At 43.4% G+C, this 18,454-nt stretch overlaps 1 protein-coding gene across 19 annotated transcripts in view; it reads right to left on the reverse strand.

Annotated features, from left to right (window-relative positions):
• Nucleotides 1-18,454, reverse strand: part of MYO18A (myosin XVIIIA) — a 386,801-nt gene that overhangs the window by 90,078 nt on the left and 278,269 nt on the right. For all 19 annotated transcript variants that reach the window (XM_073667936.1, XM_073667934.1, XM_073667935.1 and 16 more), the window contains 2 exons: nt 15,467-15,595; nt 10,290-10,433 (listed from right to left, as the gene is read on the reverse strand). In XM_073667936.1, the coding sequence (XP_073524037.1) occupies nt 10,290-10,433; nt 15,467-15,595 (273 nt within the window). The remainder of the gene's footprint in view (nt 1-10,289; nt 10,434-15,466; nt 15,596-18,454) is intronic.

The following is an 18,454-nucleotide window of genomic DNA, read 5'->3' on the forward strand; positions in this document are numbered from 1 at the left end:
TTAATCGGTAGAGATACAAGAAGTCTCAGTGTAGCCCTTGCCTAAAGCTCAGAATAAAAACAGACTAACCTGAGCCTGTGACAATTTTTCAAATATCACAATAAATATATTTAAAACCCCATGTACACATCCATTTTTCATGTATGTGAGCTGTTTTGTTTGTCTTTTTTTTGTCTTTTTACAGATGGCGCACATCATAAGCGGATTATAATGAGGGCAATCTGGGCTACCGCCCGGGGCCCGAGACTCCGGGGGGAGGGGTCCGTGGCTAGATTGTCCTCATTATAATATGTGCGGCACCGCGGTACATACCGGTTGTCAGAGGCGAGGGGGCCCCCGGACCGCTCCCCCAGCAGCGGCGCACGGCTGCTGCTTCTTCTTCGGCCGGGCCAGCACTGCAGCTGTTAACTTCCCTGTGTGCTGGCTCGGCCGCGTCACTGTTAGGAGACACGGCCCTGTGCGCGGCCGTGTCTGCTAGTGTGACGTCACGCAGTGTGCGCCCTGCACTGCTACTTACCACCGGAGAGGAGCTGGACGACAGGAGCAGAGCCGGGGGATGGTGAGTGTGTGTGTGTGTGTGCAGATATCAATGTGTGATGTCTGTTTATATGTATTTTTGTGTTTCAAATGTGTTTATGCGTGTATGTATATGTCTGCATATGTTTGTGTGTGTGTGCGTGACTGCGTGCGGCCTCCAGCTGTATATAGATGGCGCCGTACGGCCTCACGCTGTGTATAGATGGAGCCGTGCGGCCTCCCGCTGTGTATAGATGGTGCCGTGCGGCCTCCCGCTGTGTATAGATGGTGCCGTGCGGCCTCCCGCTGTGTATAGATGGTGCCGTGCGGCCTCCCGCTGTGTATAGATGGTGCCGTGCGGCCTCCCGCTGTGTATAGATGGTGCCGTGCGGCCTCCCGCTGTGTATAGATGGCACCACGCGGCCCCCTGCTGTGTATAGATGGCGCCGTGCGGCCCCCTGCTGTGTATAGATGGCTACATGCGGCCTCCTGCTGTGTATAGATGGCTACATGTGGCCTCCTGCTGTGTATAGATGGCTACGTGCGGCCCCCTGCTGTATATAGATGGCTACGTGCGGCCCCCTGCTGTGTATAGATGGCACCGTGTGGCCCCCTGCTGTGTATAGATGGCACTGTGCGGCCTCCCGCTGTGTATAGATGGCACCGTGCGGCCTCCCGCTGTGTATAGATGGCTACGTGCGGCCCCCTGCTGTGTATAGATGGCACCGTGCGGCCTCCCGCTGTGTATAGATGGCACCGTGCGGCCTCCCGCTGTTAGAACCCTCACCCTTGGCTGTGCTGGACTTCAGTGTTTGACTGTTTCTCTAGCCTGGTGCTTCGGTGCCTTTCTCTGTCAAGTTCGCTTGGTCCTCTGGGACCTCTAGTACATTTTTGTCAGTTTGTCTTTTTGTGTTCTGCAACAACTTCTCTGTTTAGTCCTTAGTTCTTTTAGGGACCCCTCCCTTAATTCTAAAGGTCTTCGTTCAGACTAGCCGAGGACTAAGGCGGGTCTGTTCACTAGGAACAGGCAGCCCGCTACATCGTAGGGATTCAGCTTAGTCTTACTGTAGGGACAGCTTTCCCCTATCTTTCCTTAGTACATGTTGCAGATCATAACATCCGCTGTGTATAAATGGCGTCGTGAGGCCCCCTGCTGTGTATAGATGGCACAGTGCTGCGTCCCGCTGTGTATAGATGGCACCGTGCGGCCCCCTGCCGTGTATAGATGGCGCCGTGCGGCCTCCTGCTGTGTATAGATGGCTATGTGTGGCCTCTCACTGTGTATAGATGGTGCCGTGCGGCCTCCTGCTGTGTATAGATGGCTACGTGCGGCCTCCTGCTGTGTATAGATGGCTACGTGCGGCCTCCTGCTGTGTATAGATGGCTACGTGCGGCCCCCTGCTGTGTATAGATGGCTACGAGCGGCCTCCTGCTGTGTATAGAAGACTAAGTGCGGCCTCCTGCTGTGTATAGATGGCTACGTGCGGCCTCCCGCTGTGTATAGATGGCACCGTGCGGCATCCCGCTGTGTATAGATGGCTACGTGCGGCATCCCGCTGTGTATAGATGGCTACGTGCGGCCTCCCGCTGTGTATAGATGGCTACGTGCGGCCTCCCGCTGTGTACAGATGGCTACGTGCGGCCTCCCGCTGTGTACAGATGGCTACGTGCGGCCTCCCGCTGTGTACAGATGGCTACGTGCGGCCTCCCGCTGTGTACAGATGGCTACGTGCGGCCTCCTGCTGTGTATAGATGGCACCGTACGGCCTCCTGCTGTGTATAGATGGCACCGTACGGCCTCCTGCTGTGTATAGATGGCTACGTGCGACCTCCCGCTGTATATAGATGGCTACGTGCGGCCTCCAGCTGTGTATAGATGGCACCGTGAGGCCTCCCACTGTGTATAGATGGCTACGTGCGGCCTCCCACTGTGTATAGATGGCTACGTGCGGCCTCCCACTGTGTATAGATGGCTACGTGTGCTCAATATTAAGCCATACAATTAATGTAAGGCTATGTGCTCACGATGCAGAAATGCTCCGGATTTTTTTTGAGCGTTTTTGCATCTCCCTGGCAGAAAAAAAACGCATGCGGATTGTACATGCGTTTTTCCTGCCAGGGACAAGCGGATGTGAAGCGTTCTTCACATGCATTTCCGCATGCGGGCTGACAAGCGCTTTTGCAACCGATTTTAGAATCACTTGGAAAAGTACTTGACAACTTGGTCACACTATATAAATCCATGCAACCGGCATGGATTTATATAGTGTGACCGTAAAAGAATGGTAAAAATTAAAAAAATATATAGTTACCTTCTGATGGCCTGCTGACGCCAGTGGTCGTGTGACCCGTCACATGACTAAATGACGTCACCACAGGTCCTTTAGTCTACTGCGAGCTGCCGGCAAGCCAGGACGCTTCGGATAAAGACACCGGGGGCCATCAGAAGGCAAGTATAATGTATATCTTTTATTTTATTCTTTTTTTTTTTTTTTTTTACAGGTTCTATGGTACCCTCTACTCTTCTCCAGACCCGGGTACCATCCGCACATTGAAACGCATGGAATCCGCATGTACAGATCCAGTGATGCGGATTCCAATGCAAGTCAATGGCGGCGAAAACGTCGGGCTTCCGCAAAATAATTGGTTGTGCTGTGGATTTTTCCGCAATGATAATCCACAGCGGAAATTTCCGCAGCATGTGCACAGCACATGCGGATTATCATTGGGGAACATGGCAGACCTTCTACCAAGCGTTTTTTAAGCGTTTCTGCAGCAGAATTGCTGCTGCGGAAACACTTAAAAAACGCATAGTGGGCACACAGCCTAAAAAAAATTATTATAATTAATATATTAATATTGTGCCAAATTTCATGTGAACTATCACATGATCTATCACAGGGGATCATGTGACATGTGATACATCAGGTGTGTGTGTGTGTGTGTGTGTGTGTGTATGTGTGTGGGGGTGGGGGTGGGGGGGGGAGCCGCGCCTTCTAAACTGCCCGGGGCCCTTGCTACTCTTAATCCACCCCTGGCGCACATTGTGGTCTATGGCCCCTCTTAGAAGCCTGAAGGTTTGCAATAAAGCAAAGACATTCCCGAGTTTGGTCTGATTTGTGGTCACCCGTGTTAGTGATTGGGTCGGTGGAGAGAAAAAAAAAAATTGAACACACCAGGATGCCACCTATGTTGCATCAGAGCACTGTGTGTTTTTCATGGATTGGTTTGGACACAGCCACCATTTTGTTTTGTTTTGTTTTTATATTTCAACAAAACAAATGACACAAATGCTAAAAGTGGACCAAAAACAGAAAAATCTGATTCCTGATGAAGACCGTCCCATTTTTGTATATACGAGAAATAAAATAAAAACATATCAATTTGGCCTAACACTAATGAATGTTCTGAGTCGGAGATGAACTATGTCATGGAGCTCTCCCCATTTCTAAATTATATACAAATTATACATATAATGAAACTGTACTGGTGAAAAGATAGTACGATGACTAGTTAATAAAAAACTCAACAGTACAGTCTAGATTTTTTTTTTTTTACAGGTTTGAAACAAAGTTTTTCTGGTAAACTGCAGTTATATTGAATCAAAGGATAAATAAGTCTGTCACTCAATGTCATATTGATAGAACATGCTGACAAAATGACAGCTGATCAAAAGTTTGAGAAACCAGAGAAATTACTTGCTAATGTATGAACATCCCTATTACCATGGCAGAACACAACTCACAATAATCAGACATAACATTAATACAACTTGTCTAGTATTGCATAGGTCTCTTCCGCCCCTAATTCTAGATGTACATGAGATCTCTCATTTCTGAAAAGGTCTCCTTGGGCATCAAGAACCAAGAGTTTAGCACAAGATCCTCTAAGACCTGTAGGTTGGGAGGTGAGACTGCCAAGAAATCCCTGAGAAGCTCAACTAGTAACACAACTTTAGACAGGCCATACGAGTTAAGTAACAACCACATGGATGCCAGGACCCATGGTTTTCCAGTAGAACATTGATTAAAGCATCAAACTGCCTCCGCCATCTTGTCTTCTTCCCATAGGGCATCCTGGAACCATCTTCTTTTTTTTTTTTTAGGTATATTACATGATGTAAAATAATGTGAGCCATCAGGCCCCGGCTATCTACTTCCATTGCTCTATAGACTAGTTCTGATGATAATGTGCACATTGGAGGTACCATCTGCAGTGGACATGTCAGCATGGACACCCTGTAGCCCCATACACGACTAGCTGTGATACATTGAGCGATACCTCTCCATCACAGCCAACGTTAACAATTTTAGGAACTTGTGCTACAATGGCTCTTTTGAGAGATTGGACCAAACCTACTAGTCTTCGTTCCCCAGGCATATTTTTGAGATCTCAGCTCTCAGGTCCCTGTGGCCAGTTCACATTTTGTACTTCCTTGGACCACATTTGGTGGCAGGTCTTTATGCATGCCATTTTTTCTTCATCTTCAAGAACTGATTGTTCATTTGCTATCCAATTTATCCCATTTCGCCACAGTCATCAGATAATGAAGGTTCTTCACTTCATCAGTCCGTGGTTTTAAAGCCATAACTGATCCATCTATAATTTACTGGTAAGATCTTCATCTATTTTCTCAGAAAATGCTTTTTAAGCTTCACCAGTCCTCGTGAATAAAGCCAAGTCGGTGCGTGACTGGGTGACTCACTGTCCAACAACTTACAGTAAAATCAGCTTTACCAGCAAAAAGAATAGGCTTCTCCCCCATTAGGAACAGATTTCAAAACCATGTTGTTCTGGAGCACAAAATGGCCTGGTAAGAAGTATAATTTACTCTACGGGAGTTAAAGGACCACTTAACCTAAAATGCAAGACGCTTTATGTAGAAGAACTCCTAACGGCACTCACAAATATATTGTATTCTGGATGCAAAATGGCAATAACTTATTAGGAAACATTACAGATAAGGCACAGATTGTAGAGGAAGATCTCCTTACATATGCACAGCATGCTCCATTGTCTCTAGTAATAAGGAGCACACTGCTGGAAACCTTTTACAGCTTAATCCTCCTTATAACCATGAGCAATAACTCGCATTTATAGCGATGGTACATAATATTCAACAACATATTTCTATAAAGAAACCAAGAAAAGTTTTGTAGTCCTTCTAAAAGTTACTTGGATCAAGGACAGCAATATTGCTCAAAAGAAAGTGACTTTTTACGAATGAAACCGGAGCTGTCAGGATGCGAGGAGCACATCCAGGGATCCCGGGTTTGATGCTTTCCAGGTTCTTCACACAATGCCCAATACGCTCTATAAATGTATCACCTCTTAAAACTTACATCACAACTTGGCCTGAATCTTCTGCTGGAATACTCAATTGTTCCACTCAAGGGCTCCAAGTTTAATATTCTCCTAATGGAGAGCGGTTATTCCAGCTTTATATGGTATTTATGGTACCCAAAGCAGAGATCTGCTGACCATCAAGAATTCCAACCACAACTGAGCAGAAGTCTAACCCTAAAATCTGCAAGGTCTATTCAAGCCAGAACGAAATATGTGGCAGAGTTTCATAAGGTAAAAAGTATACAGATTATTAGTCACCCTGGTAAGAAAGTTTCATTACAATGTTAAGTGCTCTACACAAAGCTTCTTCTGTATCTTCACAATAATGATATTGGCTAAGAAGAAACCACAAGAACTCCAAGAGGGAGATTAAAGTTACAAAATAAATTGAGCCTAGACAAATGCAGTATCCCTGTCCTCAAGTTACAGAAGTTACTGGATAATTCCCATAAGATAAAAATGCACAGTAAAACAACTTCTAGAAATGTCTATAGGCTTAAAGTAACACTCCAGCATTCTTGGGTTTTTCTGTTTCCTCATTTGTTAGCCATCAGTAATGTACACTGCTCTAAAAAATAAAGGGAAAACTCAAATAACACATCCTAGATCTGAATGAATGAAATATTCTCATTGAATACTTATTTCTGTACAAAGTTGAATGTGCTGACAACAAAATCACACAAAAATCATCAATGGAAATCAAATTTATTAACCAATGGAGGCCTGGATTTGGAGTCACCCCCAAAATTAAAGTGGAAAAACACACTACAGGCTGATCCAATTTTGATGTAATGTCCTTAAAACAAGTCAAAATGAGGCTCAGTATTGTGTGTGGCCTCCACGTGCCTGTATGACCTCCCTACAACGCCTGGGCATGCTCCTGATGAGGTTGCGGATGGTCTCCTGTGGGATCTCCTCCCAGACCAGGACTAAAGCATCCGCCAACTCCTGGACAGTCTGTGGTGCAACGTGACGTTGGTGGATGGAGGGAGACATGATGTCCCAGATGTGCTCAATCGGATTCAGGTCTGGAGAAAGGGCGGGCCAGTCCATAGCTTCAATGCCTTCATCTTGCAGGAACTGCTGACACACTCCAGCCACATGAGGTCTGGCATTGTCCTGCATTAGGAGGAACCCAGGGCCAACCGCACCAGCATATGGTCTCACAAGGGGTCTGAGGATCTCATCTCGGTACCTAATGGCAGTCAGGCTACCTGTGGCGAGCACATGGAGGGCTGTGCGGCCCTCCAAAGAAATGCCACCCCACACCATTACTGACCCACTGCCAAACCGGTCATGCTGAAGGATGTTGCAGGCAGCAGATTGCTATCCACGGCGTCTCCAGACTCTGTCACGTCTGTTACATGTGCTCAGTGTGAACCTGCTTTCATCTGTGAAGAGCACAGGGCGCCAGTGGCGACTTTGCCAATCCTGGTGTTCTGTGACAAATGCCAAGCGTCCTGCACGGTGTTGGACAGTGAGCACAACCCTTATCTATGGACGTCAGCCCCTCATACCACCCTCATGGAGTCGGTTTCTAACCGTTTGTGCAGACACATGCACATTTGTGGCTTCTGGAGGTCATTTTGCAGGGCTCTGGCAGTGCTCCTCCTGTTCCTCCTTGCACAAAGGAGGAGGTAACGGTCCTGCTGCTGGGTTGTTGCCCTCCTATGGCTCCCTCCACATCTCCTGGTATCTGCTCCATGCTCTGGACACTGTGCTGACAGACACAGCTACCCTTCTTGCCACAGCTCGCATTGATGTGCCATCCTGGATGAACTGCGCTACATGAGCAACTTCTGTGCGTTGTACTGTAGACACCGCCTCATGCTACTGTACCTCTAGGGGTGAGAGCAATGGCAAAATTAAAAAGTGACCAAAACAACAGCCAAAAAGGATGAGAACAGAGAAATGGTCTGTGGCCACCACCTGCAGAACCACTCCTTTATAGGGGGTATCTTTCTAATTGCCTATCATTACTACCAGTTGTCTGTTCCATTTGCACAACAGCAGGAGAAATTCATTCACAATCAGTGTTGCTTCATAACTGGACAGGTAGATTTCACAGAAGTGTTATTGACTTGGAGTTACATTGTGTTGTTTAAGTGTTCCCTTTATTTTTTTGAGCAGTGTATGTTCTGTGTATGCATTAAAATACTTACCGGTTGCTGTCTGCCGTTTCCAGCGATGCTCCGTTCCTCTCCTGAATTGTGTGAACTCAGCGCTTTCTTTCTGGCTCAGACAGCCGACCGTTAGTTAATTTCCTAATGTACGTCTATGAAAGCCTCATTCCAAGACTCCGACATAGGCCACGTTCAGTATCTGGTCAATATTTTACATCAGTATTTGAAAGCCAAAACCAGGAGTGGGTGATAAATACAGAAGTGGTGACGTGTTTCTATTATACTTTTCCTCTGAATGCTCCACTCCTGGTTTTGGCTTACAAATACTGATGTAAAATACTGACCAAATACTGAACGTGTGAACTTGGCCTTAAATGGATAAAGTTATCCACACTGGTCCACACAGAAGACAATGTATGAGCCAGCCGATCTCAATGGCGGTCACACGATGCAGGAGAGGGAGCAGAGCAATACTGAAAATGGGAAAAAAAAACAGTGATTGTAAAGTATTTTAATGCATGCACTGAATATATATTACTGATAGCTAATGGATGAGGATATAAAAAAAAAAAAAAAAAAAAAAAACACACTGGTTTGCTACTTATGAGGGATACAAAACTGAAAAAAAATAATCCCAAAAGTAAAGAGGTATTTCTACTAATATAAATATGCTGATAAGATTCTGCTTGAGAAGCTACAACATTATAGTAAAAATTCATAGAATGTGAAATGCCTATGGACCTTATAGAGAGGTGTTAAGAAATTACATGGCTGGTCACTAGTTTAATAATGGCACGTGATACATTTTCTCACTGTTTCCCTGGTGTTAACAGATGATCACTGAGCTAGCTTCTATATACAACCTTTTAAGATTGATGCTCAGTGAACAGATTTTGATGTAAAGGCCCCAAAAACATATGCAATAGCTGACGGACATGTGATCATTCAGCCATCAGTTATCACTCTCGTCTCCCCCATAAAAATGAGAGTTCAGCTCGGCTGAATGTTCATGTGTTTTCAAAAGGGAGAGACACCTCTGGCAGAGGTTTATCTCCTGAACAACAGAAGGGTCGGGCATTAAAATTTAATCATCATCATATACCCGGGGGAGAGTTGGGAAGCCCCTATAGATAGGAGATTGTTGGTCTATCCCACCAACTTTAATGTGTATGGGGCTTTAAGAGCAAAGTGAATTTATTCCCTTTAAGCAGTTCTTCCCTTTCAGAAAATCCACTCCCCAGACACAGTTTGATATGAGAAAAAAAACAAAAACCAAACCACTCCATTTTTACCCTCCCCAGGTACAGCGTAAAGTCTTCACCACTGCTTCCGGTATCTCATATTGGCTGCAACACTGACTTCATGTTAGCAGCCAATAAGTGAACTCAGCAGCTCAGAGACGGGCAGAGCCGCTGAGCTCAATAGCTGGCTGCCGCACTGTTGATGTGACCATCAGAGCTGCAGCCATTATACGGCAAAGACTCCGCGGCAAAGACTCCGCGGCAAAGACTCCGCGGCAAAGACTCCGCGGCAAAGACTCCGCGGCAAAGACTCCGCGCTGGACCCGAATATGGCAAGTAAAGATGATTTGTTATTTTCTAAAGAACTGCGCCATGTGGACAAATATTTTCTGAAGGAGACAACCCCTTGAACAGGAAGGTATTGTACCAGTTTCAGTGGCCCAGCTTGATCACTATTGTCTTTTATAATTCTGAGCAATGTACAAGTAGCAGCAAGCCCAAATGATATAAATAGCTACTACATTTATAAGTTTGTGTATGTGTGCAGGTACGTGTATATATGTGTAATAGGTATATATACACGAATACTTTACATACGACAATATTCTGTACTTCTATAGTGAAAATACATAGAATTAAAAAAAATGATAATACACAAATCAAGCTAAGGTTGCATAAAAACACTAATCAGCTTCAAACGACGTGGCTTTATTATATTATATTTCCTATATTCATGTACACATAGGATTAAATATATATATCTGTCACATTCATCATAGCTTTAGAAATGTCTGCACCTGTCTACAATCTCCAAGGAAACACATTATATTATGCAATTTAACTGTTCCCTCAGAGTGCTGGGAATCAACAGAGAAAGAACGGCAGACATACATTTTTACAGAAAGCATCATCTAACCATTGTAATCTACCATCTCTAAGCATTCACTACAAATCATAGATGTCATATGGACCCTATAACCTTTTCTTTGTCAGTGCAACTGACATACAATAGACATAGTGTATGACGCTATCCAGACTATACCGCCACCACCATCATACTTACGTCTTTGCCTCGGATTTGGTCTTCTGTGAGCTGCACCTGTATCAGGGGTCGGACGGTGGTGAAGAGTTTCCACCAAGGCCAGTCTTTTACACCTTTGTTCTTCTTGATGTTTTTCTGGATGCAGCGAATAGCAAGCTCTTGGATCTACAGTAACACAGGAGATAAATGAGTGGGTATGACAGCACCGTGTTACAGCACGTCATTTAGACCTGAAATTATAAAAAGTAAAAAGAGGTAATTTGCAGTCATGAACATCAGGCAATGAGAACTGGAAATAAAGAAAACAAGGCGCTTTCAGCAGAAAGGAACAATGCCAAGGACATCACTCAGATAAACTGTAGCCAGCGCTCCTTGTACGGGAGAAAGAGAAAAGAAAGATGGAGATACATGTTAGAGGCAGGGCCATGACCAGAAGAAGGAATGAGGACCAACAGGAGATGGGGAAAATGAGAAGACGAAAGCCATTGTTCAGGGCATGTACGATAATAAAGAGCGATTGAGACAATGAAAGACGACGGAAACATCTCTGCTAACACAAGGAGTGGCAAAGACAACAAACTAACTCGGAGAGGACAATTTATTTTGTGGTTCGCACTTTATCCTATTATCATTTCCATGCTGAGCAGAATACACCGGCAGCACATGCTGTCAATCAAAAGCACTGGATTCCTCAGAAGTGACAACTGCTAGAATTGAAATTATTATTTGAAAGACACAAAAGAAAGTGACTTCAGATGGTTTCCCGACTGAATAAACTTTAACTCATAATTCCTCCGACCTGTCACAGTGTGATTCTGTGTATAGTGTCACCGCATAGATCTCTACAAACGAGTGGCCATAAAGTGGATTGAAATTTACTGTGGAGTCAGGTGGCCGTAAAGTCTAGTGTAATCAGGTGAAAATAAACTATACTGCTACATACTCCGCAAACTCGTCACCACTGGGTTAACAGCACTCTACTATAATGAGCGGGTGTTGATACAGTCTAATGAATGGTTTTGAACCTCAGGCCTCAAGCAGCCTGATCAGACAATGATCTGAGGACGTGCCACAGACAGTACATATAGGGCATTCATGCTGAAATGGTAATGATCATCTCTCATGCTCAACACTAAGATCCAAAAGCCATGGAAGGCGGAGAGAAGTCGAGGACCAGTGTTGAGAAGCAACGGTAAGGTGCAGTGTACTCTAGAAACAGGTGGCCATATAGTTTAGTACACTGTACTCTAGGACCTGTTATTGTCTAATATATTGTACTCTATGATACTATGTTGCTAAAATCTAACAGTGTTCCTTATAAACAGGTAATCATTCAATCTAGCACGCTATACCCCAGGAACAGGAAGACACAGATTATTTTCAGTGTACTCTGTGAACAGGTTCCGTGTACTGTACCCCAGGAGCAGTAAACAATAGTGTACTAGGAACAGGCAGTCTGACAGTCTAGGGCACAGGACTCCAAGTACAGGCAGCCATATAGTCTAGTACACAGTATTATACGTACAAATGGCCATATAGTATAGTGCACAGTACTAAAGGAATAAATAGCCATATAGTATAGTGCACAGAACTAAACGAACAATTGACCATATAGTATAATGCACAATACTATAGGAACAAATGGCCATATATTATATTGCGCAGTACTAAAGGTATAAATGGCCATATAGTATAGTGCACAGAACTAAAAGGAACAAATGGCGGTATAGTATTGTGCACATCACTAAAGGAACAAAAGGCCATATAGTAGAGTGCACATTACTATAAGAACAAAAGGTCATACAGTATAGTGCACAGTACTATAGGAACAAATGGCCATACAGTATAGTGCACAGTACTATAAGAACAAATGGCCATACAGTATAGTGCACAGTACTATAAGAACAAATGGCCATACAGTATAGTGCACAGTACTATAAGAACAAATGGCCATACAGTATAGTGCACAGTACTATAAGAACAAATGGCCGTATAGTATAGTGTGCTGTAGTCTAGTGCCAGTGACTATCACCTTCTACTATACTTATAAAATACGATACAGTGCAGCAGTCTTCACTATTAGGTATCATATGAAAAAAAGAAAAGACAAAAAACACGCTACCAACACCTGTACATTGCGGTACATCTGGTTCCTGCAGACATAAGCCAATAAATTCGACTGATGCCTCTTCTTCTCATGCTGAGGAGATTTAAAGCACTTAAATGATCAAGCTGTTCGGTAACCTCCGCACCTACTCCTAAAACTGCTCTCTAAAGAGAGATTTTTATTGGCTTTGCCACAAAAAACTCAGTCTCTCAAAGAAGCACTGATCGAGCACCTGACGTAAGAAGGGAATGAAAATGTATCAAAATTCATAAACAACATTCCGGGATAGAAATTCAGATGGCCAGATGTACTCTGCGATATGAGACAACTCCTCAACACCAGAAAAATTAATTTAGGATAGGACGGTCATCATTTGTGCAGCTGTGTAAATATGCCGACATCCGAACAGTAGTCTTTTCTAAAACTGTATGGGAAACCTATTCAATGAATTACTGCACAAACCACAACAGTAAAGTGAGGATAGTTTTTTCGGCAGAATGTAATAATAATAATAATAATAATAATAATAATAATAATAATCTTTATTTATATATTTGAGTCAACATATCCAGAAACACTTTACAAATATAACTCATAATATTTACTTCGTATTGAATATGTGAGGTTTTAACAATGAGGACCATGCACATTTTCTTTGGCTATGTTTAAAGGTAAAAGGCAAATCGAGTGCTAGAGATCGTCTCATTCACTGATCGCAGACAGCAGGGTCCTCCATATACTATCAGACTAGCCATAACACTGCTGGAATCTGGACGGTCGACATAAATATCTGGACAGAAATGGATAACAGTGAGTATATACATGAGCCAGTTGCACACCATATCTCACAGAGGTAGCACTGGAGAAGTAAATGAGATGTCAAACCCAAACTATAACACACTTGTAACCTCTGAATCCATTGATGAGTCTTGGCAAGGATTAAAGAGGACCTTAGTCATGCTCTGCTCACCAATTCACTACCAGCATCTACTGGACTTACAAGAAGGGTCGAGGAGTTACTGTCAGTGTGTGGGGGGGGGGTAAGTAGAGCAGAGCTAACCGTGACCATAATCCATAATCTCTGCACCTGCTGTGTAGAGTACAAGAGTAGAGTTGTGTCTCATTACATGTCACACAGGAGGAAGCCTGCTCTAAGCTTCTCTGGGGGGGGGGTGTTCTTCTTTCCCTGCACAATGCCCCCTGCTTATGATTGGACAATGTATGCAGGGGAAAAAGTACACGCCCCCAGAGAAAAATCTCTTGTGAAATTAGAATCTAAATTTTACAAGCCAATACATTCACAATGAAGGTGAGAAATTTAAAAAATATCTATCTATACATACATTTTTTTAATCATCTCTGCAGCCACTATTCCATGATGTGGCCAGTTTAACATTCTAAAACTAGTGACAGGTCCTCTTTAAAGGGAGTCTGTTGGACCAGACAGCATACACTAAGCACTTTGCCTTGCAGGGAACATAGCTCCTTAAAAAAAAAACAATATAACTACTTTAGTGATCTAATCACTGTCTGCATTTTGCAGAGACTGAAGTTTAATGAAACATGCTAATTAGGCTGATCATGGCGCCCTTGTCGTGGCCAAGAGGCTCAGAGCATCGTTCCACACTCTGGTTTTGCCTTCCTCACCTCACTGGTGACTGACCGCACTGGCTTGCCTATGGTGAGCACTGTATACAGAGAAAGCTCAGGAAAGCCAATGATGCCCACCACTAGTGAGGGAGGCAGAAGCATGCAAAACCTGTGCGCCTCTGAATGAATTTGGCGGATCTTTCAATTGCCGAGTGCAACCGCCAGAAATGTCCCTCCAATCAGAGACCTTTCTGTCTTAAATTTATGCCACTTTTGTGGAGTAAATTATGTTGCATTTGTCAGGCACGTTTGGCCAAACCCTGTCCCACTCAAGCTCTGTTCACTTTTCGAAATGTTGGCGGAACTGGCATAAAACGCCAAAACTGCAAATATTATGCACAACTTTAAAAATGGCGCTAAAACTTTTGTCATTTCAAGCATTTTTATGCATGAATGTTTATGAAAAAATGCTTGATTAGTTGGGCCGTATGTACACACATATAAAGTTAAAGAACATGTTCTTCTCGCCTTGCTAAAACCTGCTAAATCAGCCACCCAAAAACAAGGAGATGTGATTGGGATAAACTTAAAATTGGAAAATGTGTAGGAGATCCATGTAAAAGAATACTTCAGAATTTTTTGTGAGGCTGGTTATTATGACCAGAAACTGGATGAGATCAAGAACATTGTAAAATTTACTTTGGGATCAAGCTGAGGTTGAACCCTTCACCTCTTTATGAGCATTAGTTGGCACAATAGACTCTACTGCAAACAGACAACTCATCTACCTGGTTGATGAGGGTTAATAATTATTATTATATGGGAGCAAAGGTAAATTTGTGAATGAGGGCAATATAATAATTGCATGTAGCTGAACAGTGAGAGATGCTATTGGTGGGCCCTTGGCATCCCAGTCCTGCCTTGCAAGTCACAAATTGCCATACCACTAGATGAACATCAAAGATTAAAGCTTTGCCCTCTGAACACTATCCAAAGCACAGAAGAAAACATTTAACGGCTTAAAGATAAAAAAAAGGGAAGAAAGATTAACAATTTAGGTTTAAGACTCAAGTGAGGCAGATATGAAGACTTCTGTAGCCGAATAAAGACCTAGGCTCATCAAGTTCAACCTATGTGACTATGTAAGGTATGCTAAACATTTACATATACTGACTAGTCTTCATCTCTGTAGAAACCCAACCCATACATGTGATAAGAAGCACACGGCCCTTACCGTATCACAAACTGCTTGATCCCAGCTGTCTTACCAGGCTCTTGATAAAAGTCTCTGCTGAAACACAGCTGAGCTGGGAACAGGCGCACAAAAAAGACCTGCCCGTCCCTCCCAGTCCATGCAGACGTTTACAAGGAAACCCCCCGTCTGACATCAGGCTGTAATCTTTAATAAAGGGTGAGCAGTTTACCATTTTAGGTTACTGGAAAAGGGATCAGAAGCGGAAACTCCATTTGGAGTTGCCAGCCTACGAGTCAAACTTTTTACCTTTCTCTTCTTGAACTGCTGACGTGCCAGGTAACCTCTGCATGCGGCCTGGAATAATATGAGATTCTTACGGGTCTGTTCATCCCTCTGTTCTTCAAGTTTCGTTAATGTGCCTGCACGGAAGAAAACCTGAGAAGACAAAGAGATAGGGGGGGGGGGGACTAGATTTAGTCCAGAGAGATGCCTGCAAAGTGTCAGACCCTGCAGACATTACTACTGGAAGGGATATGTGTATATGTTCTGATAAATGTAGTGTGTATATGTGAGCGAGTTTACGCACAGTGCACCCAGGGTCACAGATGGCTAAAGAGATCTACACAAGAAGAAACAAACTCGTGTTACAAGATAAGCGCTGAGTAATAGAAGACATTGCCAAGACAAAACAAATGTAAATGTTAATATTACGCTGTAAACCTTCACCTGCTGTAAGACGACGGGGTATTTATTCTGCAAAGTAGGGTATGTTACAAGACACCCTTATGGGGTATAGGATTAAAACTTTCAAGGAAATTAATGAATATGCCGCATTGTCTACATCCTAAACAAGTGCTGGTGAAGACTGGTGAAGAATAAACAGACACACTTTATTTATAATACGAGGCTGCACAAGAAGAAGCAGAGTGACCTCCGTATCATCAGCGAGAAGTAAGAAGCTGCCGGCATTCCAGAGCTTTACCCCTTAATGTCTGGGCAATATGATTGGCACCACTGTATCAAATATAGACACCTAAAGAGAGCACGCCTCCTGGGGCCCCAGAGGACGAACGTGTTAAATCAGCGGGGCCTGGACCTCTCTAAGCCTTGCCTGTATCCCCCAGGCTGATTTGCATGAGGAATTCTGCCAGTGGGAACAACTCCTGGTCTGCACATAATACAAGCCACAGTCTGCCCAGCTCTTCATTATCCCAAACCCAAGCAGTGCATTGTGAGGATGTGAATGGCAGCCGAATCGGCAGCTTTCTCCAGTTACCGCTGGACAGGACGCAGCTTACTGCAGCCCTGCTGATGGAGAGACTTCACCCATGTAGGAAATGATCGCTGGCATTTAGGGAAAAGCCTAGGATGGTCTTTTTAACGCATGCCAAGAGACGATGATGAAATAATCCTGTTCAGAGGGTTCGACTAGCTGTATGAAGTCTAAGCACAGGCACAATACTGCTGACAAAGTGAGATATGGATGCAAAAATAGGTTAATGAAAAGAACCAAATAAATAAAAGGAAACCATGTGATGCCAGGGTGTTGGAGCTGGGAAACAGTCATCACAAGCTGCTTTCCAGGCTGATATTACAAGCAATCACATGGTTAAAAGGGAGCACCCACAGATGAGCTGAATCATACATTTACCATACTACGGCTTTATGAATATTGAGAAAAGTCACCAAATAGTGGAATTCTATAAATATTTAATACAATGTACTTGCATATCGATACATTACACACATAGTACATCTGAATAACAACAAGGCTTTATGCATACTAGCATAAGTCAGAATCGGATCACTGGCCTATATTTTTTGGGTTAACATAACTCAAAATATCTAAAAATAAACTTTAATAAAGAGGGGTTCCTTAATATACACATACATTCATACATATATTTATTTTCTAATTATATATAATATATAAATATACCCACACATATACATATATACTGTACATACATATAAATACATATATACACACACACAGATATAGATAGAGAGATATATATAAAAGAAAAATGATAAAATATAATTAAAAAAAGAAACTTTATAAATCTTTCTTTCGGCAGAGGGGGAAAGGGTATGTAAGATGGCCGCTGGACAAATCATTGACAGAAGATTTGCATCATGGAGGTGGTTGTCCTCAGTCATGTAAGACCAGAAGCAGCTCCAGCACCTATAGTGCTGAGAGTGTTAACAGGGCGTGGCTGTCAAGCAGTCAGAGAGATGGGTGGGACACGCTGCTCGCATATCCCCATCCCGGGGTGTAGTATGGCGATTATAAGGCAAACTACAGCTGTATCATTATTGCACAGTGAGTGAGAAGGCCTCCTGTGAGATGTCTCCAGACTAAGTTTGTAAACTGTAGTCCGACTGTACTGGACTATCAAAGTGCCGCTATTTGAACTGTTTATTTTGTTTTGCCTGGAGTGAAAGGCAGTTTATTTCCTTTGCTTGTGGCATGGTTTATAGAGTCTAAATAAACCAGCGTGGACGTTCCACTTAACTGCTCCCTACCTCAACATGTAATGGAGGTAGGCATATATAAAAATGTTTTTTCCTGCTTCAGTTCCGCCTCTCTGCTGCCACTCTTACCTCTTACAGGCAGCAGAGGTAATGTCACAACTACAGGCTCTGTGACCACGACAGAAAGTCACTGCGCTCACCAGCTCATGCCATAAACATCCCCAGAGCGCGGGTCAGGCAGGCACATGTGCTGTGGTCGTGATGTCACAGCTGCAGCCGGTAAGCGATCACAGTGGTGGCGGAGATCTGGCGCTGGAGCAGGGGAAGGCAAGCAAAACGGATTATGTTATTAATTTATTTAACTACAGCAAGCCATTTAAAAAAAAAAAGTTATAGATGCAAAAACCCTTTAAATTGTATTGGGTTCCTTTCACATCACATTTCTTTGTATATGCCGTTGGGAAATTTATTTCAGAAGTATTAGATAGATATATATGAGCTAATACTAAGCCAAGATGTGTCAAACTTTAAAAAATCAAAGTACACTTAAACAGGTTGTCCCACGAATAAAAGTTCATTTTAATCAATAGATCTTGGAATAATAATAGTTTCCACAACTGGATGTGTTTAAATAAAATGTTCCTGTGCTGAGATGATCTTATAAATGTGCCCCTGCTGTGTACTGTGTAATGGCTGTGTCTGACCGTGCAGGAACATGGTCTGATCATACCACATCTCCTGGGCGGGGGAGGAAGCAAAAGAGTATACAGACATTACAGCAGGGGATCACAGCTGATTCATTCTTGTGAGGTAAAACAT

The sequence above is a fragment of the Phyllobates terribilis genome, unplaced genomic scaffold, assembly GCF_046119375.1.
Source record: "Phyllobates terribilis strain yellow unplaced genomic scaffold, ASM4611937v1 Scaffold_2__4_contigs__length_985480577, whole genome shotgun sequence".
NCBI lineage: Eukaryota > Metazoa > Chordata > Amphibia > Anura > Dendrobatidae > Phyllobates > Phyllobates terribilis.